General features: G+C 48.8%; 2 protein-coding genes across 6 annotated transcripts in view; one reads left to right on the plus strand and one right to left on the minus strand.

Annotated features, from left to right (window-relative positions):
• The window catches only part of BBS4 (Bardet-Biedl syndrome 4), an 89,662-nt gene extending 87,670 nt beyond the window's left edge, over positions 1–1,992 (plus strand). For all 4 annotated transcript variants that reach the window (XM_066558545.1, XM_066558544.1, XM_066558543.1 and 1 more), the window contains one exon: positions 544–1,992. In XM_066558545.1, coding sequence (XP_066414642.1) covers positions 544–701 — 158 coding nt within the window. In that variant the 3' untranslated portion in view covers positions 702–1,992. The remainder of the gene's footprint in view (positions 1–543) is intronic.
• ADPGK (ADP dependent glucokinase) lies at positions 1,602–14,312 on the minus strand. 2 transcript variants are annotated; one of them, XM_066558548.1, is made up of 7 exons: positions 14,067–14,312; positions 11,197–11,422; positions 9,914–9,976; positions 9,547–9,667; positions 9,031–9,227; positions 8,221–8,319; positions 1,602–7,762 (listed from the first exon to the last, which is right to left on the minus strand). In XM_066558548.1, exons 1-7 carry the CDS (start codon positions 14,279–14,281, stop codon positions 7,214–7,216), a joined length of 1,470 nt encoding a protein of 489 aa, XP_066414645.1. In that variant the 5' UTR covers positions 14,282–14,312; the 3' UTR covers positions 1,602–7,213. The 2 variants fall into 2 exon arrangements, with proteins under 2 accessions (XP_066414645.1, XP_066414644.1); XM_066558547.1 differs by having other exon boundaries at positions 1,602–7,765.
• Between the last annotated feature and the right edge of the window lie 8,246 nt (positions 14,313–22,558).

Genomic DNA, 22,558 nt, shown 5'->3' on the forward strand with positions numbered 1-22,558 from the left:
TATTTGCTAAAGCTGTGAAGTGCAAGCAACACTTTGCAGCTTAAGCATAAACCAGCTTCAGTGGAACTGGAAGTGGCACTTCCCTGTGAGGTGGTGAGGCCCTGGCACAGGTGCCCAGAGCAGCTGTGGCTGCCCCTGCATCCCTGGCAGTGCCCAAGGCCAGGCTGGACAGGGCTTGGAGCAGCCTGGGATAGTGGAAGGTGTCCCTGCCCATGGCAGGGGATGGAATGAGATGGGCTTTAAGGTCCTTCTCAACCCAAACCATTCTGGGATTCATTATTCTAGAAAATGTTTTCCCTTCCAGGGCATGAGTTAATTCCTACATTTGTACTGAATTCTGACTGTACCTGAGCTTCCTTTCAGCAGGACTTCAGGCACTGTAAGGTCTGGATAACTCAGTGTCAATAAACCAATGGTAGGCAGGAGGAATCTGAGGGTAATTAAAAGCTGTGATTGTTTTGCACCTCTGCTGCTGAGAAGGACATAAAGAGCAGACAGCACACACATAGGCACAGAGTAACTTTAACTGTGTTCTCTCCCCAGGTGCTGCAACACCAGCTCTGCCAAAAAAGCCTCCCTCCCTGCCTCTGGAGCCAGAACAGGAGCAGGACTCAGAAACGAGCCCTGAGGAGAACTCAGCTCCCACAGGGCACGAGGAGCAGGGGAAGGAGAAGCACCAGAGCCAGGAGGCAGCAGAGTAGGGCAGCTCTGGGCAGCACAGGCAGTGCAGGAGCCTCTCCAGGGCTGCCTGGGATTGGGGAAAGGGACCTGCCCCAGGGTGGCTTCTCCCCACTGTCTGTCAGTCTGGATGGAGCTGTTTTCTATCAGGGATTTCAGCTTGTGGCTCTGCCTTGTTCCAGGCACTCACTGCAGTGACCAGAGGTTGCTGTGTAGCTACTCTTAGTGCAGTCACAGCTCACTACACAGCATGGAGGGTCCAGCTCTCTACAGGCTGGGTGTGAGTCCTCAAGAAGGACCTTTAGCAAAGCCAGCAGTAGTGATTTAGGATCCTGGGTGGTGAGGAGAATCAAACCCTTCCAGTGGCTGAACTGGTGAGCAGCTGAGTTTGCATAATGAACCAGTAAAAACTGAAGCTTCAGGGCTCTGTGTTTGCTGGTGAAGCTCCCCAGCTGTTTGACAATTTCTTTCCTGCTTTTGGTTCTGCACTGTTGGACTGTATCCCTCCATAATTAGCAGCCCAGGAGAGGAAGGTTAGTCATGGAAACATCCTGGAGGCAGCAGGGTACAGGCAGGGCTCTGGGTACATCCCAGCCTTCAGCTGTGCTCTGTGGTTTGTTGCTCTTATCCAAAAGCATTAATGCATCTTTAGAGCCCAGCCAGGAGCTGAAGTGCTCTCCTGGTCCCTGGAGAACACTGAAAGAGTAGGACCCCTCACTTTCCCCTGGGTTCTGGTAGCCCAAACTGACTGCTTATCTTAAATGTGGCTTTTTTTTCCTCTCAGGTGTCCTTTCTGCTGGGTTTTGTGTCAGTTCAGCCCCAGGGCAGCACTTCTGTAAGGATTCCCTCCTGCCAGGAGTTAAACAGAATTTTTTTGCAGAGCATTGGCAATTTGAAACAAACCAGACAAGAAACAATGTCAGTCAGGTACAGTGCAGAGATTTTTATTCACATTTAACTTCTTACACTGAAAGTCCCTGCAGCCTAACAGAGTGCCTGGGAAGAAGAGGTGAGGATTGAAGAGCAGGGGTGGGCTGTGAATTCTTCACTTCAGCCCCAAAACTTGAATTCAAGGCAGATTTTTGTCCTGTGATGCTTTGATGGGATAAGTGTCACACAGGGAGCACATACTGCACTTGGAGGTACTGTGAAGGGATTTATTTTAAATATATATTTTGTGAAAAGCTTATGCAACAGTGAACCAATTCTATGAAATGAAGCAGTAACAACTTCTTTCTTCCTGGGAGCTTCATGTCTAGGGGAGCATTTTTAAATATGTAATTCCAGTTGGATAATAAATAGAGCTGCAATTCCTGTCCTGTCCCCTTTCCCTCCCTTGGGCATGGTGATGGTGGCATTTGCATGCAGTGAATTGCTGGGATCATTCTGGAGAGCATTTTTGTGCTCATGGTAATGAGGCTGGACTGCCCTTTCAGCTGGAATGAAGCAAGGGAGTCTTCAGCAGGACTGCACTGAGGCATTTAGGGATTTTGGAAATCACACCTTATGTTCCAAAACCTGTTTCTGGCATCAGCCATAATTCTAATCCCCTCTTTTCTCCCCCTTAACTGGAAAGAATCATGAGCTTAATTTCGAGGGAAGCAGAAACCATCTGCTTTAGGACCTTTCTTCCCCTTTTTAGGGCAAGGTCTGTGATGAACAGGGTAAAGCAGAGCTCACAAGGTACTTTGCATCTTGGCTGCTGCACAGGAAACAAAACAAAAGTCATTCAAACATCAATGCCTGAGTGGCAAGACCTTTTTCCAGCCAAGAGTAATGATCTGTCTATCCAGCAACATGTGTTCAACCCAAAAAATGTGGTGTTGAGGTCCCTGAGACAACTGGATGCTGATTTATGCTACAGGCAGTATTAGTGGGTACATGCTGTGCTCCTGTGCTTGGTTGTGACTGAGCAAGGTGGATGTGGGGGCCTTAAAGCTGTTGAGAATTTAGATTTCCCAGCTGGGGAGTGGGTTTCAGTTGGCAAAGCCTCTTCTGCAGAGACAGACAAGCCTCAGTGCTGAATGGGGGAAAGCTTTGCTAAAATAATAAGCTCCACACATAAATGCATTCAAAAAGAGCCCATGTTGTAACAAGTACTCCATCTGCCAAGACTTTTCTAGAAGAGAAAACCCAGCTCTGCTACAAGGAAAGCTTTACCACTCCCTCAAACCAAACTGCTCCAAAAAATCTGTGTTTTTAATGGAAGACACAGGTGAGATTTGAACCCAGTTTTACCCAGTCTGCACCAAGGGGCAGCTTTCCTGAGAAATTCACAGTGGAGGTTTCCAGGGTTATTTTTCCATTGCCTCCCCTTGCATTTGAATGGGATAATTGCTGCCATCATTTGTGTTCCCCAGCTGCTGTGAGCTCTGCTGAGCACAGGCTGATGCCAGGGTGTTGGAAACAGAGCTCCTGGCACAGGAGGGAATGGCCATGTGCTGTTGGCAACCTGCACCTCTCCTTTCCTGAGGGAACATCCTCCCACCAGAGTCTGGACCAGTGACTCCCTGAGAATTCTGCCTGGATCCAGCTGAGATGCCACACAAGGAACTGCTCCAAAGTGAAAGAGGAGAACTTCATCTGACATCTCCAAGAGGTAGAACCAGCATTCCTGGCTCTGAAATCCAAGTTTTATTGCCAAGGTTACTCAGACCCAGTATTTTCCTCTGGTTTTCTCCTGTTCTCCCCAACACTCTGAGGTTCCTTAGCCCAGGAATAGCAAGGCAGCAATTGTGTGACACAAGTCTGTGCCAGCACTGCTCTGGAACAGATTGCACAGAGACAATACTGGCACAGAAACACTTCAGCTGTTCACCCACTCACAACCCTCAGCTTCCACCTAAGCTGCAAGCTCCAAAAGAACCCCCAACCAACAGTTTAGGATAACTGGAAATTGAGTTCTGTTGTACCATTTCACAGAACTGTCCCATTATTTAACTCTTTGCTCAGGACATGGCTGGAAAAGTCACCCTGTGGCACACAAACCCTGATAATTCAGTGTATCATTACAGAATAAATAGTGAAAAAAGAACCCAAGCACAACTGCTGATGGTTTTCCATTGGGTTTTGGAATGGATTTAGTGCTCTGTTGCTTTCCAGGCTTTGGATTCCAGTGGCTAATGAGTTGAGCTGAGCTCTAAAACATCCAGCACAAAGCAGTTAATGAGGTCTTTGCTAAAGGCTGAGGAAGAACACTTCAGCACCAGTTCTGTAAATGAACTTGGGAAGGGAGGTCAGCTCACACATCCCAACAGGAGATAACCAGGAAACAAAAGAAAATCAAGTAATTCTTAGTAATGCTGAGAAACTGCCCTGGAGAGGAACAGAGGTCAAGAGCCTTTAAACTGGCAAGAGTTGGATTTGGGATTGGCTCTTCCATGGCACAGCACCAAGGGCACAGGGGAGAAGGAACGTGTCCTTTGGGATCTGCCAGGCCCCTGTGATTCACACCTCCCAAATAATCCAGCACTTGACCCTCACTAAGTGCCATACACAGGAAACATGGGAAGAATGCTAATTTTGGATCGTGGATAAGGCAAAATAAGCCCAAGCCAAGGTGGCTACAGGAACACACAAGTGAAAATACCAAGGTGCACAGGTTTTCCCATGGTGAGCTGTCACAGTGCTGAGCTCTGCTGCTGCACCTCCAGCAGAATCTGTGTGAATAAACATTTCCATTGCAAACCCTGCTCCAGGAGTGAGGCTGGCTGAGGTTTGAGTCATCCATCACTGAGGATTTCAAGGTACAAGTAACACAGGAGAACAAACAGAATTTGTAGAGACAGAGGATGAGGGGGAACAGGGTCAGCTCAAGCCTGGTTTTGAAGCTTTGGTATTTCTGCAGCTGTTGAAGCAGTTTTTCTTTGTTGTCACTACTGTAGCTGTGCAGGGGTGTGAGACTACAAGTACAGGGGAAGCATTTCAGCAGCTCTGTCTCCCTGTCATTAATTTGGGAAGGCAGAAGGAAGTTAAGCACATCATGTTCACAGCATGTGAAACAAAGCAAAGGCTGCTGGGCCCCTCCATTCAATTCAGATTTATTACCATATAGATTGTTCCACAACTTAATCAGGGATCCCACTGGCACAGCTGATGAACAGGTCATGGTGGTTAAGGATTCTCCTTGGGAATTGACTTTGGGTGCAGATGAGCTCTATGTGCCTGATAAAACAGATTTGGGTAGAGAGCAGCCTGGCCATCCCCAGCTGCTGGGATTAGAGCTGGGACTCCCCATGCCAGGTGTTCCAGCACACCCAGAATGGGCTGCAGCAGAAATGTTTACCTGTGAGGAGCAGCAGGAAGAAGGAGCTAACAATAATTATATTAATTTAGCTTTTTGGCCCAGATGATTCCTAAGGAGTAAGCTCCTTTTTAATGATTCTTTACAGCACTTACTGACTCGGATTAAAAAAGCTGATTTTAGCCTATCACGTTCCTGTTCAGTGCAAGCACAGCTAACCCTGGGACAAGGTCTGTGTGCAGTCACATGTTTCTAGGTGGCCCTAAGGAATGTCAGTCCCATCAGCCTCACATCCCTGGAAGTGTTTTAGCAAGAAAGAAGTGAAATACAGCAGCAGGGCCATTGCTGGTGACAGCTTGTGTGTATTTAGTTTTGTTTTGTTTCCAGGTCCAGAATCCACAGTACAAGCCAAGGATCAGTTTCCAGCTGGCAGATCCATGGCCTTTGGTGGCCCTAGGAGTGAGTGGAGTGCCAAAAGGCCACCATCCCAGGCTGCAAAACTGCCTTGCTAATGGCCTTGGACCTCTAAGTGAGCCAAAAAGAGAGGTTCTTTTCATTTATTTTCAGTTTTGGAAGACTAAACCAGAACTCCAACTCCTGTGCTACAGTTTATCAATTATAATAATAATAATAGTAGTAATAATCATCTTCATAAAAAAATAATCTAGGTTGAAATGCCTCAAGTCTTAAGAAGATCCTGCACCTGGATAAAATGCTGACACTCAAGGGAAGCTCAAGGTGGGCTGAGTTGCAGGAAAACACAGCACTGACTGTACTTCTGCTCTTTACAACACAGAACACTGCTCAGGGGAAAGCTGAATACACATGACAGACAGCATTGTGTGCTGAGTCAGTGCAAGTACAACAGCTGCCAATTTGCAATCCTTGCAGAGCAGCCAGGATGGCTTTTCCCAACAGAGAACACCACTGACAGCAGCCTGACAGTGTTACTGCAACAGATCACTCCACCCTGAGTGACACAGACTCTCCTCCCTCCATTCAGGTGCAAAGACTGACCTGGAACAACCTCTACCAAGCTCTGGGAAGGCACAGGCTTGCCCAGACAGGCTGATTGCACTTAACCCAGTTCTACTGAAAACTGCCTTGAGAGCTGTGCAAATACACTCCAGGTTCCTGAAGTGGCCAGAGACAAAACCATGCTGGGAAGAGAGAAAACCATGCTGCTGCTCTGCAATTCTTAGTGTGTGACTGTGAAAAGGTAAAAAAATAGAAGCAAAGTATTTAACAAGGAGACATGATTCTGCTTTTTTAATTTCACAGGCCAGAGCAAAGAAACTATCAGTGACCTAGTCAAAAAAAACCCAAGATCAAACCCTGAAAAGGCCACCTCACTTCAGTCTTACCTGGAAAACACCTGTTGCAGCTTTTGAGCTTCCAGAGGGACCCTCCCTGATATATTAAACTTTCCTAATAGAGGGCAGGGAGACTGAAGAATTTGGCACAACCATTCTCAAACAACCAAAAATGAGTCTCCAGCACTCAAGAGCTTTTCTGTAACACACCATTAGCAGAGTATTTAGTGTACAGCAAACACAGGGAATGGTTTGGGGGTCCCCTGGCAGGGAAACAGAGCTGTCCTCCAAACAGAAAACCTGATTATCTTCACTCCTTGTTTCCTAAAAACTAAGCACAGGCTGCTGGGGCTCAGTTGAACACCCTTAGTCACAGATATCCAGAATCACCTGTGCAGCCTGCAGTAGGTTCAGTCTGTGTCACATTTTGGGACCGTGGCCTCCTCTGGAGCTGGGCACACGGAGAGGTGATTGCACCAGGCAGTAATTCCATCCTCACCCCAAGGAAGGTTTGCAAAGTGCTGGGAGGAGATAACCCACAAGCCTTTTATTTTGAATTTACCAGAGGCAAGGCAGGACTGGGCACTGCTGTGCTCTCTCTGGGATCCAGAGGCAGAAAATTCTCCTGCTGCTGCACTTTGCAGCACTACCAGAAAAGATCCATTCTGAGCTACGAGCAGCAAACTTTGCCAGCCAGGGATTTTGGTCTTTGTGTCCCTCCCCCTTAAGACAAAGCCAGTTTTCACATTAAATATTAAAACATTTGCACCTGACCTGCACGTGAAGCACTCGAGTCACTGCTGAGTGACTGGAATGTAGCTGACAGTTTATACCTGGAATTATTCTTTGGCTCTTTTTCATTTATACCCAGAAAACACACCACACCCTGGTTCTGTTCCTATACCACCACTGCTTCAAATCCCAATCCACGGGTCTCAGACACCGTGCAGTGCTGGAGAAGAAGGAGGCTCCTGGTTTGCTACTGAGGATACACTTCAGAATAGAGCAGTCCCTCGGCCGAGATGGCATCCCCGAGCCCCACGGTCCGCACGGGATCCTTGCACACCAGCACAGGGGTGAAGTGGAAGGAGATGCCTTCCCTGTGCCACTGCACCACGGGCTCGTCCGGATTGAGGGAGATTTTGGATGGCGCCTCCGTGTGGGAGGTGACAAACTCCAGGGGAGCTTTGAGGAAGACCTTGCTGGTGTCGATGGTGTCGGTGGCACAGGCCTGGGTGCCGGCAGCCCTGGCCCCAGCTGCCACTGCTGCTGCCTGGTTGCCCCAGTGGCCGTCCACGGTGACCAGGATGTGGTAGGCCAGCGTGTGGAAGTGGATCCGGGTCAGGTCCGAGGCCCGCTGCGCCGTCTTGCCGTGCTCCTTCAGGATCCAGAAGAGGATGTCACTGACCACCCCCACGTCGGGAATGCCGCTCCAGGAGGCCAGGGAGGCATGGGGACCAGAGGCAGACTGGGTGAGGAACAGCAGCTCCTGCTCGTTCAGCCCGATGGAGTTCACCAGGGGAAAGACCTGCTAACAGAAACAGGGACAGCACGTTTGCCTTCAGGAGCAGAGTCACACCTGGAGTCCTCCCCAGGCTGGGGTTTTTGCAGTACCCCGGTGCTGGCTCAGCAGAAGCAGCACCCAGTTTCCCAATCGCTGCACTTCCACAAGTTGGCAAGAATTACTTAGCCAAGAAAACATTCCATTTGGTGCAATTAATTTTCCAGACAGTAAAGAATAACAACCACATCAGCTCCACATAAAACATAACACTGAGATCAGAGCTTCATCAAGCCAAACAAGGAACCACCGGGAAAGAAATTCTGCAAAGAAATCAAGGGATACTTTAAAATTATAAACTCAGCTCAAATTCATCCACCTTCCAATGTACAGTCCAAATGCTGAGTTTTGATTTCTATATTCATGCACTAGTGTGTGCACTGTGATACTGAAGTGAAAAGAGCACATCCTTTCATTTTCCTTACCTGATGCACAATGTTGCTCATAAAATCCTGATCAGTCATACTGGCCAGCTCCAGGTGTATGGGAATGTCGGTTGGGATATCAGAGATGGAGGCCACAGCCTACAGGGAAAAGGAAAATACAACCTTAGAACACATATTTATTAAGGAACAGAAGAAGAAAAAGGTTTTTGACTCAAAAGACACATCCTTTAATCCCCCTGTGTGTGGATATAAACAATTCAAAGAGATGTCTGACCTGTGTATGTACTGCTAAGGAGAGGAAATAAAACAACTTCTAGTTTGCAGAATCTGAGGACAGGAAAACTGTATCTAACCTTAATCTGCTCCCAGCTCAGAACCTTTCTAATGGATTATTTCCAAAAACCTCACAAATCTGAAGCAGCTGCAGAGGAGCAGATCCCAGAACATGAAAAATGCCAATGCCTTACATCAGGATAAGCCCTCAGCTGTAAAACAGGTGGCACAAGACAGATGCTCTTTAAGGAGTGCAGGTGTTGATTATAACCTGGATCATCTGTGTCCAGCACAGAAAAAGCCTGGTTCAGCTGCTAGATAAGCCCAGTAACCAGATCAACACCCTCCAGCCAGGCAACCAGCCATTCTTTGCCCTAGACAAGCCACAGAATCCAAGAAGAGACAGTGTTACATGATTAGACTTCAGCCATTCCTGCAGGTCCCACTCTCCTTTTGGCGTTCAGTACTGAGACCTGTGGGAGCTCTGAAGGCACAGCCTTCCTACACCTTCAAACCTGGGGAAACAAAAAACACTTGGAGGGGAGCTGAAGGAAATCCAGGGATTCAGTATCTCACCTCCATGAGTCGCCTCTGTCTCATCTCCTTGCTCTGCCCTTCCATCATGTGCAGGCCTGAAAGCACCACCAGGTCAGGCTGGAACTCATCCAGGCTGGACACAAACACCTCCAGCATGTTCAGGGCGCCGTTGGACAGGTCGTGGGAGAAGATGAAGCGGTTGGCAGAGGGTGCCCTCACTCGGCCCCACTGCTCACCTGGGGTGGAGCAAACAGGACCAAGTGTGTGTGAACTGCTTTATTCCTGGGCAAAATCACAAATTCAATGGGTTCCATCAGCAGCAAGAAAAGCCATTTTAGCTTTTAGAACTGTTTTAACCTTCATCACATGAAGGTTACCCTGAATTTCATCAGCAGTTTCCAGCGGTTCATTACAGAAGATTACCAGTTTCATCAGATTTAACATGGTTAAATCTCTGTTTTCAGGGAGCATTTTAGTGTTTATGGAGGTTCAGAATGACAATGCACCAATCTTAGTGATGTTCAGGGGTACCACTGAACACCTGCTCTGTTGTACCTGCTTGATATTCCAAGATAAGATGGAATTCATCTCTTTCCTGCATGGATTCAGGTGGCACAACCACATTGTCATCGAGCAGTTCATGGAGTTTGGGACCAACTGGGCCACAAAGGAGGATCTAGAAAACAAGGAAAAACAAAGTTTCCCTTGCCATGTCCCTTGCCAAAATTTAAGCATTTCCTACACAACTGATTTTAAAAAGTTAATAATTCAATTTTTAAAAATTAGCTTGGAAGTCCAACCATGTTCCACCAGCAGAACCTAAGAAATAACTGCCAGATCCCCAAAATTTACACAGAAGTAACAGGAGACAAGCAAATTAAAGAACACAAGCAAATGGCATGAGATGTTTGAACGTGTGTACCTTCAGGTCTGGGTTTGTTGCAAGCTTCTGCCCGATGAGAGCAGCATTTCCTCCCACGTAAAGCTGTAAAACAAACAGAGCTGGGTGTGGGCATCCCCTTGCTTTGGGACCTTGAAACACATTTAGTCCTCAGCACAGGCTGGAGATTTTGGCTTTTTAGAACAGGGTTCAGCAGTACCCAAGTTACGAAAGGTTGTTGAGGCTGAAGGCAAAATGATCTTACAGTTCTCAGTGAGATCTCAACAAGTTGAGCATTCTTTATTTTTATAACCTTAATATTCACCTTCAGGTAACAGCCATGTAAAAATCAATTAATCAGCCCTTACTCCTGTGCAACCTCTCTGTGGCTAAAGCCCTGGGGGTTTTTAGCAAGGCTGACAAGGAATCATTTAAATCTGCAGCAATTCTTCCTCCAGTTTGAGGCTGAGTTGAAACCGGGTGCCTGTGCCCATGTGAAGTGAAAGGAACTGTGGAAGCTTCTTCAATAGTAAAGGTCAAACTTTCCAGTTCAACTCTGATTTGAGCTTGAAAAGCAGTGAATATGGGTTGTCCTGAGGTCACAGGTGCTCAGAGGAAGCCATGGAGAAGGCCCAAGGGCTGCTCTGGAGCCAGGCTGGGAGAGCTGGGGGTGCTCACCTGGACAAGAGAAGGTGCCAGGGAAACCTCAGGGCTCCTGCCAGGGCCTGAAGGGGCTCCAGGAGAGCTGGAGAGGGACTGGGGACAAGGGATGGAGGGACAGGACACAGGGAGTGGCTTCCCACTGCTATTGGGCAGGGATAGATGGGATATTGGGAAGGAATTCTTCCCTGTGAGGTGGTGAGGCCCTGGCACAGGGTGCCCAGAGCAGCTGTGGTTGCCCCTGGATCCCAAGGTGAGGTTGGACAGGGCTTGGAGCAACCTGATCTAGTGGAAGGTGTCCCTGCCCATGGCAGAGGGTGGCACTGGATGGGCCAACCACTCCTGGCTTCTCTCACAGAAAACAGGCCATACAGCTAAAAATCAGGCAACTCCTCACTCCCAGCCTCTTTTACATCCTCAGCCCCATCTGGCTCCCAAGAGACATCTCTGACATTTCAGTTTGGGAATGTCAGCAGGGGAGACACCATTGAACCTCCCCTCATCTGCAGCGGGGACAGAATCCCAGGGAAAACCATTAACACAACTCAAGCTACACCACAAGCTTCTTCCTCAATGATTTGCTCTCTAGAGAGAGAATGAAAGTCAGCAGTGACAAGGAAGTAGGGAAGAGGATTCCCAAGGCTCTGTGCTGGGTGCAGACCCACCTGTGCTGCGGGGTGCTCTGAGGCTGTGCGGGCAATGTCCTGGAAGGCCTCGGCATCGCTGAAGAAGCGCTCGGCAGCCGCCCCTCTCTCCATGAAGTGGGCAAAAGCCTCCTTCAGGTCCTGCCCAGATTTCAGGACTGCATGGTTCTTCCCATCACTGGGCTCCAGGCCCAGAGCCTCCAGCAGCTTCACCCCAGACAGAACCACGTCCACGCAGGCGTTGACGCTGGGAGAGAGAAAGAAAAGGCGTCCTGGGAAAAGCACACAGACCTCAGGGCACCTGGGAGGGCAGGGAGGGCACATCCCTGACTCTGCAGGGGGAGAACAACCAGCCAAAGGGAAAAAAGGCACAGGAATTTCCTGAAATTCTCTCCTAAAGCTTTCTCTGGTTGACTGGCTTTTATTGTGCTCAGGGAGGGATTTCTAACTTTCTGCTCCACGAAAACAAGGAAAGCTGTGTGGTCCAAAGGTGGTTGAGTGTGTTACAATACAGGTTCTACTTCATTTCCTGCCTTGGGCTTGCTTAAAAAAAAAAAAACAGGAATAGTAACAGTGGCATTTTAAATTCTTAGAAGCTTTTAAAAGCTTCTAATACCCATGTATTTTGGGTTTAAAATGTCCATGTGATTCAAAACTGCACGTTTAAAACAAAACTGAAAGCGTTGAAGTCAGCTAGATCAGCCTCTGGAGTTTCAACTATTCCTAATAATAGCCAACCCACACATAACTCCCCACACAGGCTGGCTCTGTTTACAAAAAGTCAAGAGAGCAATTTGTCAGTTGAAATATTTGAAAATGAGTTTCCAAAGGATCATCCCTACCTTACAGAAATAGCATGCAGTGGAAACAGGAGAAAAATCCTGCAATTGTAAGGGAAGGATAAGAACCATTTCAGCAGATCCAGGTTTTTTTGGAAAGTCTGACTTCCAGTCCCCATGTCTCATGGATTTAATCACAGTCTAATTCAGCCTACAGGACAGGAGACTTTGTGGCAGGAACCAGAACCCCAGAAGACAATTTAGAAACACTTGCCCTTGTCTCACTCTGTGGTTTCAGAGCGATAACAACAAATAGGAAATACTTCCTGAGATAACATCAGCAACTGCACAGAGATGCAATTTAAACATCTTCTGTAGCTGCTGTCAAGTGCCATTTCTGTTCCTCTGCCCCACATTTCCCTGACAGGGATCCAAACCATCAATCAAACTCGTGCAGGATCCCTGAGTTTCTCCACCTCTCCCCCCATGACACTCCAAGGGCCAGTTCCTGCTCCCTGTCAGTGAGGAGTGCTCAGCACTCAGCATTCCCTTGGCACTGACCTCTCTGGAGTCACATTTGGGCTGCAACAAAAAAAAAAAGCTGCATCACACAAAATAAAGGACATGAAAAACCCTGAGGCTTTCCATTCCACAAGGTAACCAACCCAGAAATCCTCAGGATGTGCATCACCTGCTACAACAAGGACAGAGAAATTCCCAAGCATCGCACAGAAAAGAAATCATAAATTCAAGCAGCATTTTAGCCCCAAATTTTGTTTTAATGAATCATTACAGATCCAAGGGGATAAAACTAAGTCCTCTTCCTCTGCTAACACAGAGCCACACAGCCATGGACGTGGATAACTCCTTCCAACATCCAAAGGATGATTCATCCAGTCATAGTCAAGTTACCTGCCATGTCCATGTTTAAAAGAAAGTGAGTCAAGCACTAAATATATGATCAATGTGACATTCCTGAACTTTCCCCTTGTTCTCTTCCCACTTTAAAAAGAGAAAGGGTGTTGAATTTCCCTGAGCTCAATATCCATTGCCTTCCCTGTCCCTTCCCTCCTTATCTCTCTCCAGCTGTGTCTGGACTCAGTTACCTCTTCCCAAAGAAAGACTTCACTCCTTTCTCCACTTTATAACTTGTCTCTGGTACCTATTTATTGCCAGCCTGTGCTGGATGGACCAGCAGCTCCAACTGACCTGAACCCCAAACCTCAGACTGTACACAAAGTTGTTTTACAGACAAGTTTGGTAGGAATAATATCTCTGAGAAGGGCTCCAAGAGGGCCAGAGCCCAACTTAAATCCCCACCACAGGAGTGTTCTGGATCATTGATCCCCTCGGCCAACATCCAACTCCAACTGAGCAGCACTGTGGGAGGTGCTGCACTCACATCCAGTTCTTTTTCATGGAACCATGAAAAAGATTGGATTGGTTTGGATTGGAAGGGACCTTCAAGGTCATCTGAGCTCCATCCCCTGCCATGGGCAGGGACACCTTCTACTATCCCAGGCTGCTCCAAGCCCTGTCCAACCTCAACTTGCCAGGGATGCAGGGGCAGCCACAGCTGCTCTGGGCACCCTGTGCCAGGGCCTCACCACCCTCACTGAGACGAATTCCTTCCCAATATCCCATCTATCCCTGCCCAATGGCAGTGGGAAGCCACTCCCTGTGTCCTGTCCCTCCATCCCTTGTCCCCAGTCCCTCTCCAGCTCTCCTGGAGCCCCTTCAGGCCCTGGCAGGGCTCTGAGGTTTCCCTGGAGCTTCTCTTGTCCAGGTGAGCACCCCCAGCTCTCCCAGCCTGGCTCCAGAGCAGAGGGGCTCCACCCTCAGAGCATCTCCGTGGTCTCCTCTAGATGCTCCAGCAAATCCACGTCCTGATGTTGGGGACTCCAGAGCTGAAGCAGCTCTGCAGGTGTGGTCTCACCTGGGCGGCGCAGACACATCCCAGGTACGGGATACATCCCCATGCACGCCGGTGCCGCAGCACATCCGTACCCGCACATTCCATACCCACACACGTGGACACCGGGACGCGCATCCCGGCCCAGGCGCGCTCCCGCCCCGCCGCCAGGGGCGCTCCCCGCGCGCTCCCGCACCTACCCGACGGCGACGCGCGCCCAGCCGCGCGCAGGGCGGACAATGGCCGCCTGCCAGGCCGCCACCGTGCGCGCCTCCAGCGAGCGGGCGCGGCGCAGCGTCCCCAGCAAAGAGGCCGAGAGCTGCCGCAGGGCCGCGGGGGGCAGCTCGGGGCCCAGCACGCACAGGTAGCCCAGCGCCAGGGCCAGCAGGCCCACGCACACCGACCGCTGCCACATCGCGCTGGGCGCGCTCCGCTGCTCCTCCTCCTCCCCCGCCGCCGCGGCTGAGGCGGGGCGCCGCCGGCGGGGGCCTCCTTACGCCGCCTCCGTAGCGCCCCGCCCCCGCCGGCCGGCGGATGGCGTAAATCTCTTCGGGAATCCCGGCGCGCCGCTCTTTATGCGCAATCTGCGTGCGGCTCGGCTCATGCTGTTGCGCTACTTGCGTAAATCGGTATGGGAATAGCGCTCCCCTCTGAGAAACTTGCGTGCGGCCCGGCAATGCTGCTACGTCACCTGCGTAAGTCGGCACCAGAATAGCATAGGCGGCAGTGGGCGGCGCGTCGTGAGGGGAGGTGGCGGGACGGGAGGCTCCCTCACGGCACCGCCGGGCCGAGCCCTCCGGGAACCTCAGGCAGTTGGGATGAGGAGCCCGCGGTGAGCACTGCCCCGGTGCTGGGGCCTTCAGTAGTGCTGAGCTGATGCCTGCAGCCTCCTATGTACGTGGTACTGCTGGCCATCCCCTCCCCGGGGTTCCTCCTCACGGTGCCGTTATTTCTTTGTTCCCCAACACCTTTGTGGGTCTGTGTTGTATTTCCACTCTGCCCCAATAGTGCAGTGCCTGTAGTCCCACAGCTCCCCTGCCCTGCCTCATACCAAAGTTTCTCTAAAGGCTCACATCCATCAACCCAGTCACTGTCTGAAGCTAATAACCAACCCTAATATATATATGTATATATATATTTTTTTTTTTTTTTTAAGTTCCCGGTCTGTCTCGGCCTCTTCCGTGCCTTCCCCAGGGTGCGGCGCTGGCTTCATTAGACCTGCCCACACCCCTGAGGGCACCGGCGCTGGGAGCAGCCCTGGGACCGCCCTTTGCTGCCTGGTGCATCCCTCACAGAGATGCCCTAGTGAGCAAGAAGGAAGTTTCCCTTTCTAATGAAAGAGAGTTTTTCTGGGCTTCTTTAGAAATTGCAGGAGCGTTCACTCAGAGACTTCTGACAAAATTTGCAAGAGTTTGACAACTGTGTGCCACACCGCGTTGGCTGAGGCAGCCGATAATTTCCTTATTCAGTTCTGTGTTGTGAGTGATTGTCATCTCCTCAGACTCTGACAAAGCAAGCAGTAAAGGAGATAGATTACTGAAAGGCTTTTTTGCTGATTTTTCTTTCTTTTTAGGACGCTATTTAGTCAGCAGCCATGCCATGGATTCATGTCTGGCCCTCATGGTTCATTGGCTGACCATCAGGTCTCCTTTCTTCCTAGACATTGCCATAAATGACATCCTCATTTATTTATGTATTCTCTTTCTCTAAAATTATTCCTCAGAGCTTTGGGGGTGCAAAGATGGGCAGGCCAGGTGGATGGTGGAGGCTGGAATTGCTGGTGAAGGAGAGAGTGAGAACCTCCTCACCTGACAGCTGATGGTGACCAGGGGCACGACTGGGATTGTGAGCCTAAAGCGATAATGTAATGATCTTAAAGAACAGAATTGTGAAGACAAACTAGAGGCCTTTCTGCCTTCCCTGTTTTTCAACAGATCCTTCATGCAGTTCTTTATCCTTGAATACCTTCCTGCCATAGCAGCCCTTCACAGAGTGATCATCTTTTCCTCTCAGACCCTGTTCAGCTCACCAGAGTTGCTTGGTTAAGGTGTAACTCCCCTTTTCCTTTGCTCAGGTGGTCTCTGGTTTTTGTCAGTAGCTTTTTCATTTGAGCCGATTTAATCATTTCCCCTTCAGTGCTTTTCTGGCTGATGTTTGATCCATGTGTGTTTATGAAATCTCGCAGGTTTCACACTCCCTGGGGGAGAGGCCTGTGAGGCTCTCATGGTCACAAACAGCTCTCCAGCCCAGGCAGGCAGAGACAACAGAGCACATACCTGCCCCAAAACCCTGCTGCAATGAGGGCTCCACCTGTGGGACCAGGGGTATTTATAGCCTTGTCACAGAACATCATAATTAGATGTGCCCATGGGGCAGCCTCAACCCAGAGCATTGTCACTGCTCAGGGACCCCATTATTAGTCCCATGTCAGGGTGTGGCTGTGAGCAGCAATATGACACAGCAGTACTTTGGGGAATTCAGGCACAATTCACAATTGGGATGATTGGTTTGACACGTGGTGCTGATGCAGTTGTTGCCCTGAAGAGTAAAGTTTGGGGTTTTTTTTCTGCAGATGCAGTTTCCACATCAATGCAATTGATGCTGCTGAGAAGGACCCACCTCAGTTTGATCTTTGTAAACTGCTGGTGCTCAGCCTCCATGGACAGTTCTGGCAGTGCACTTGAATAAGGCTGCAAAGGTAATTGTATGATTCATTTTACAATCTGCCAACAAAAACAAGAGGTCTATAAAAAGACAAGTTCTCTCAGAGAACCTGTTCAGTTAAAGAGCTAAACACTCATTTCTTGGTCAACATTTATTTTTTAAGCCAATGGAGATTTTGATTTGCCTCAAACAGCAAAATTAAAGGTGAAACTGTTGGCTGAGAACTGAAGTCCAGCTCCTTATTGCCTGCCCTTGAGCCACCCCATGAATTCCAGTCAGAGGTACCAGAGAGGGACACAGGGCTGTTGCATTCATATGAGCTAACTCAGACTGAATAAAAAGTATTGATTAAATACCTGTTTAATTATGGAAATAGCAAGCTGATTGCCTCTGGGTCACTGCTGTGTGTAATTTCCAAGAGTTGAAACTGATCTCAATGAATTTTCACTGGGATGAGAAAAAGCATGAGAAGAGAAGGGTAAGATTTAAAATATTTTTCAGAATGGAAAGAGTTAAAATTTAATGTCAACAGTTTTCTTTCATTTCTTTTCCCTGGTGTTATGAAATCCTTGTACAAGAAATCTTTTTCTTGACAGCTTTTTAGTGTAAGCTGCTTGCAACTTGGGGGGGGGGTGGTAGAAGGACAGTGGTTTTAATCAGTGTTCAGTTATTGGAAATGGAACTTGTTCCCTTTAGGAAAAAAATAAAAAAACCAGAAAAGGTGGGGGAAAAAGAAAAAAGGTGGAAAACCCCCTTGTTTTGCAGGAAGCAGACAAAGGATGTGATTCTTGCTTGTTTGAAGATCAGCTCTGGAGAGTTGCACTGTGGCACCTGTTCTCAGGCCACTCAGAGCTGACAGACTTGTCTGTGTGAGCTTTTGGCCTCACTGAATTTGCTTTTCAGACCATGGCCTTGGAGAAATGAGGGTTTGCCAGCCCCTCATTAGGCAGGAGGCAAGAGGGAAGGGAATGAGGGTGGGCACGGGGAGGAAACAACAGGGAGGGGTGAAAGCCACAGGTTCTTGTTCCCAAAGGAGATCTGGAAACCTGTTTTTCTTTCTCTGAACTCACAAGCTTGAAGCAATTGTCTTTACTCCTTACTGAGTTGAGTTTCCATATTCAAATGGGCTCATTCCCTTTGAGCTGCTTTGGCCAGTTAAATTCTAGGTCAGTGCACAACACAGGGAGGGGAGGAGCCTTCCCAAAGTATGAATTCCTTTATTGTTGTTAGGATGGGTCATGTGTGTCTGCAGTGCCTGGGATGGAGCCAATGAACACTGGGCAGGACCCAGGGCACGATTTGGATGGCAGGTCCTTGCAGCCCTCTGGGCCCCTGTCCTGCCCAACACTCCCAGTGTACTGTCCCTTATCCCTGCCTTCCCCAGGCACCCTGGAGTCTGTCACTCAGGTTTTGTGTGTCCAGCTCACTCATCTGTGTCTCATCATACCTTGCTATCAGACTGCCTTTGCTCACAGGGCTCATTTAGTCTGAGCTGGACACTCTTTCCAGACACACCCCACTCCATGGACATGGAGTCAGTGCCTACCTGTGGCATTCCATGGCAGCCAGCAGCAGAACATGTGGGGTGGGTGGTTGCTACTGGTGTGGCTTCACTGGGGGAGGAGAAGAAAGATGGATCCTAATAAAGGCCTAGAAAATTCACAAAGTTTCTGCTGAGCCATGCAGATGAGCAGAGGAGCTCTAATTAAAATACACACTCAGTGTTGTTCTCAGAAACTGGGCAACATTCCCCATCTGAGCTCTGCCAGCAGATCTCAGTCCTGGACTTCAACACCCACTGCTGCTCTGCTCTGTGAGACACCCACTCAGCTTGGCCAGCACAGCTCCATCTCAATCAGAAACATCTCATGCTGTTCCAATTCTGGGCCCTTTACGAGCAGAAAATGCCATCTCTCTACTAAATTGTGCCAAATTGCTTGGTTTTGGCTGCAGTACTCATTCTCACTTGTCACCTAATGGGATACCTGGGGACTTCCATCCACACTATCAGCAACAGAGGAGGACTCATGTGCATGCCCAGCCCCCTGCTAGGCCCCTGATTATTTAGTGATGTGTTAATAACAAACACTCTCTCATGTCTTGGCAGTTGCAAACCTCTCCTCAGTAGAGCAGCGCTTCAGAAGTAGAATGGCATGGGAAATAAGCAAATCTCAGTTTTAAATAATTACTATCAGCTTCTCTGGCAACTCTGTTCCCAGAATGAGAGTTGGGAGAGTCTGAAGCTGCCAGATGCCGCTTGTGTGGATGTTCTAGAGAATCTGAACCACATTGGAGAGATTTGCTGTGCAAAAGTATTTCTGCACAGAAAATCCCTTTCCCTCTCTCCCAGGTTATGAATCTGCCTTCCTTGGAGACCTTGCCACCTCCCAGTTTTTGACAGCTCAGCAGTGAGAGGAGGAACTATTTCCATTTTGCCTGAGACACCAGGCAAGAGCTGGCATCATCCATGTCCAAATATATGCATCTCTTTCAGTTGGAGCCACATTGCTGGATCTTGCAGTGCTGGTTGCTCACACCCTGTGGTGACCAGCCTGGCTTCCAGAAAATCCACAGGAACTGGGCACGGCATGAGCCACGTCCTGTGCTGGTGGCAGCTGGCCACTCCAGGCCATATGACCCTGAACACAAATGCCAGCCCTTTTCCCTGGGAAACAAACTCACCTTCCCATGCTCCTGATGGCAGATTGCAGGAGCCACTTGGCACTGTCAAACCAGCCCGAGTTGGCACTGGTGCCATCTTGGGTCTGGGAGGCATCCTGTGAAAGGTGAAATTCCAGCAGGCAGTGGCCATTTTGGGCCTCAGGCCCCTGAACAACTGTTCAGGCATTCTCTCTAGCAAACAAAAGTCAGCAGCCCAGGTTCCTGGTGTCAGTTTGTAGGAGGCACTTGGCACTGTCAAACCAGCCCAAGTAGGCACTGGTGCCAGCTTGGGGAACACCCCAAGCAATCAGAGGTGGTCGCAGTGACTGCTGAGCTGCTTGTTTCTGGAGCAAATGGTTCAGATCAATGAAGATGGAACAACTAAAATTTGTGGGAAGAAGACAGGTTAGGAAGTCATCCTCAGGAAGTGAGAAACTTTGGTAGGAATGTTTTTTGCCTGCATTTCCAGTTATGCTCCTGTGTGACTCCAGCTACAACACTGGCAGGAGCTGAGCTCTGCAGCCAAACCCGAGTTTATCTGTCAGGTGTGGCCCTGTAAACATGAGAGTGATAAGATGTGTTAGAGGTTGTAGGCACCCAGTGTGTGGTGATTGGGAGTGGGGCTGCAGCTCATCCCCAGTGGGTGCAGCTGTGAGCAGCAGGGGAGCAGCACTGCCAGCAATGAGCCATGGAGTGCCCAGGGGCACTGAGCAACCACCAAAGGGAGCAGAGGGCACCCAGGGGCAGTGCATAAATACAAGGGGTATAAAGGTTGGGCTAAAGAATGGGAAGGGCAGATGCTTGCAGCTTTCTGGTGTGACATGGTGTTTCTCTGTATGGGCAGATGCCTGAAGCCTTCTGAAGTGGTGTGTTGTTACTCTGTATGGGTTGAAGCCTCCTGATATTGTGTGATGATGCTCTGTGTATTGTGCTATCTCAGCTGTGGTATATGCTGCCACAAGAGGTGTGTTGTTCAGAAGAAAGGATGGGTATAGGTGAGCAGAGCAATGCTTGAAGTGTTTTCATGTTTTCTTAACTTGGCAAGGTAGAAGATAGATGACAGATGCTCAGTCTTATCTCTGGGAAGGAACTCTGAAATCCAAACTTGAATTATTCTGCAGTACCCTACACCCATCCAATTAGCATGCCCATTGGTGAGTGTTCTGTGGGTTGTAGCTCATTGTAAATACTTTGGATTCTGTATTTTGGTTGTTATAATTTATATTCACATCATTTCAGCACTAATGGCAGTGCCAGTGTTGTTGGGAGTGAATGTGCCTTGAAATGTTTGATGCCTACCAATTCCTGTGATACAAAAGGCTAAAACCTCATCATGTACCACAAACTGGTGTAGTACAACCCCACCAGCAAAATTACATGCTAAAACCTTCATTTCTGTTACTGTTGTAGAAAACTCCCTAAAGCTGGGTGCTTGAGAAGCCTTTGATTTGCAGCCTTTGAGGCTGTAGTGGAAGCCCTTGCAGTGGCAGAGGATTATGGAAGAAGGATTTAGGTAGGCCTGGAAAGGTGAGAACAGAGAAGCCAACGTGTTTGCTGTGCTGTAGGGACTCAGCTTCAGAGCTGTGTGTGGGGGCTTCTGAGGACACTTTGCAAGGGACAGGACCCCCTCAGCTTTCCATGAGCAGGGGAGAGGGAAAAGAGAGTGCCACAGTTTTACCAGCAAATATGCACTTGAGCTCTCGGTGTGAACATAACGTGTTTCTGTTCCTCACTTGGTGTGTGTCCTAGGCGTGTCTGGAACAGGCAGTCTTGGTGCCCCCTGTTGACGGAGTGACTAAATTATTCATTGTCTGCTTAAAAAGGCACAAAGCCCAGAAGTTTCTCTCCCAGTTTGGTACAAAAGACACCTCATAGGACTTTTGGGACTTCACCTCATACCTGGGGCTGTCCAGTTGGACAGATGCCAAGAGGTCTGGCCTAGGTAATTCACTAGAAAAGGAAGAGAACAAAGGAAATAATTGCTTTTGTGGAGTGTTTTAGCAGGAGCAAGAGCCTCTTGCCCCTGGTTTGGTTTTTCTCTGTAAGAACTTTGTTATTTTGCCTTTTATTAAACCTTTTTCTGTTTCCAACACTAACTCAGAAGCCATCCTGCTAATTTTATGCTGTTAGTGGAAGCTGAGCTCTCTCAGCTGTGATGGGTTTCTCTGAGAGCTCATAAGACCTGGCTTGAAGAGAAGCACATCATCTGTGTTGTGGGCACAGGGCTGTGAGTCCATGGGGACTGGTTCTCTCCCACTGGCTCAGCTGCCATTTTGCTGCTCCAGTCACCCACAGCCCTGTGGGAGAATCCCTCAGGGTGGGGACAGCGTGAGGTGACATCAGCTGCTCATCCTTGGGGATCCTGCCTTACAGATCTCATCACTCCCACAGAGCAGCACTGGGGCCGCCTCTGCTCCCTCCTCCTGATCCCTGTCTCTTCCTTAGCATCTTCCAGGCTGTGCTACAGCTCCAGGAACTGCAGAATGTGCAGTCAGGTGCTCTCTCAGGGGTGGCTGATCCAGATAGGATGTGCCTTATGCAACAGTGTAAGCTGGGCATATTTTAACATGCCAGCTGAAGCCCTGAGTCAGACTTTGCAGTGAATGTGTGTATTGGTCTTCTGAGAGGCAGTTGTTTGAGAATGTCACCATTGAGACTGCCAAACCTACTTGTGTATTTCATAGTTCATACTGTAAACTGCTCACACACCCCCCTGGGTTGTGTGTTAACAGATACAGCTCATAAATAGCAGTGCCTGGCAAAGCTGTCAGCTCTAGATCTGTCCACAGAGGTTTGGGCCGTGGAATTTGCTGTGACAAAGGTGTCCCTGGTATTTTGCTTCTGTGTGAATACAGGAAGCATAGGGCATGGAGTGCTTGCTGTTAAATGAGACCAAAGGTAGTGATTGTAGCTGCAGATGGAACTATATTGTTTAAGTAGGTAAAAGAGGTCTCTAACCTCTTCCATAAAGAGACAACAATCAGAGAAATAGAAAAAACATGGTTGAGGAAAGTGATGCACAGTCAGAACACCCAGAAAATCTTTTATAAAATAAAGAGGGGTGGAGGAGCAAAGGGATGCTAAAACTGGTTGTGTGGGGAAGAGCTTGAAAAGGTTTCAAAGAAAGTATCTTATGGTCCTGAAATAAAGCTGTAAGACACTGGAAAACCACAGAAATCCAGAACACAATAAGTCCTTTTGTAAGTGTTTGAAGTCTGCTTTTTCTTATGTGTGTGTATAGATATTGCTCAGGCTTTGTGAGGCTGAAATTCCTTTTTCCTTTGTAGTTCTGTGGCACTTATAAGTCTTGTGAGGATGTCTTGCCTCTAGGCTGGGCATCACACATGACAAGGAGAAGTACTAACCA

The sequence above is a fragment of the Molothrus aeneus genome, chromosome 13 (genome assembly GCF_037042795.1).
Source record: "Molothrus aeneus isolate 106 chromosome 13, BPBGC_Maene_1.0, whole genome shotgun sequence".
Classification (NCBI taxonomy): Eukaryota; Metazoa; Chordata; class Aves; order Passeriformes; family Icteridae; genus Molothrus; species Molothrus aeneus.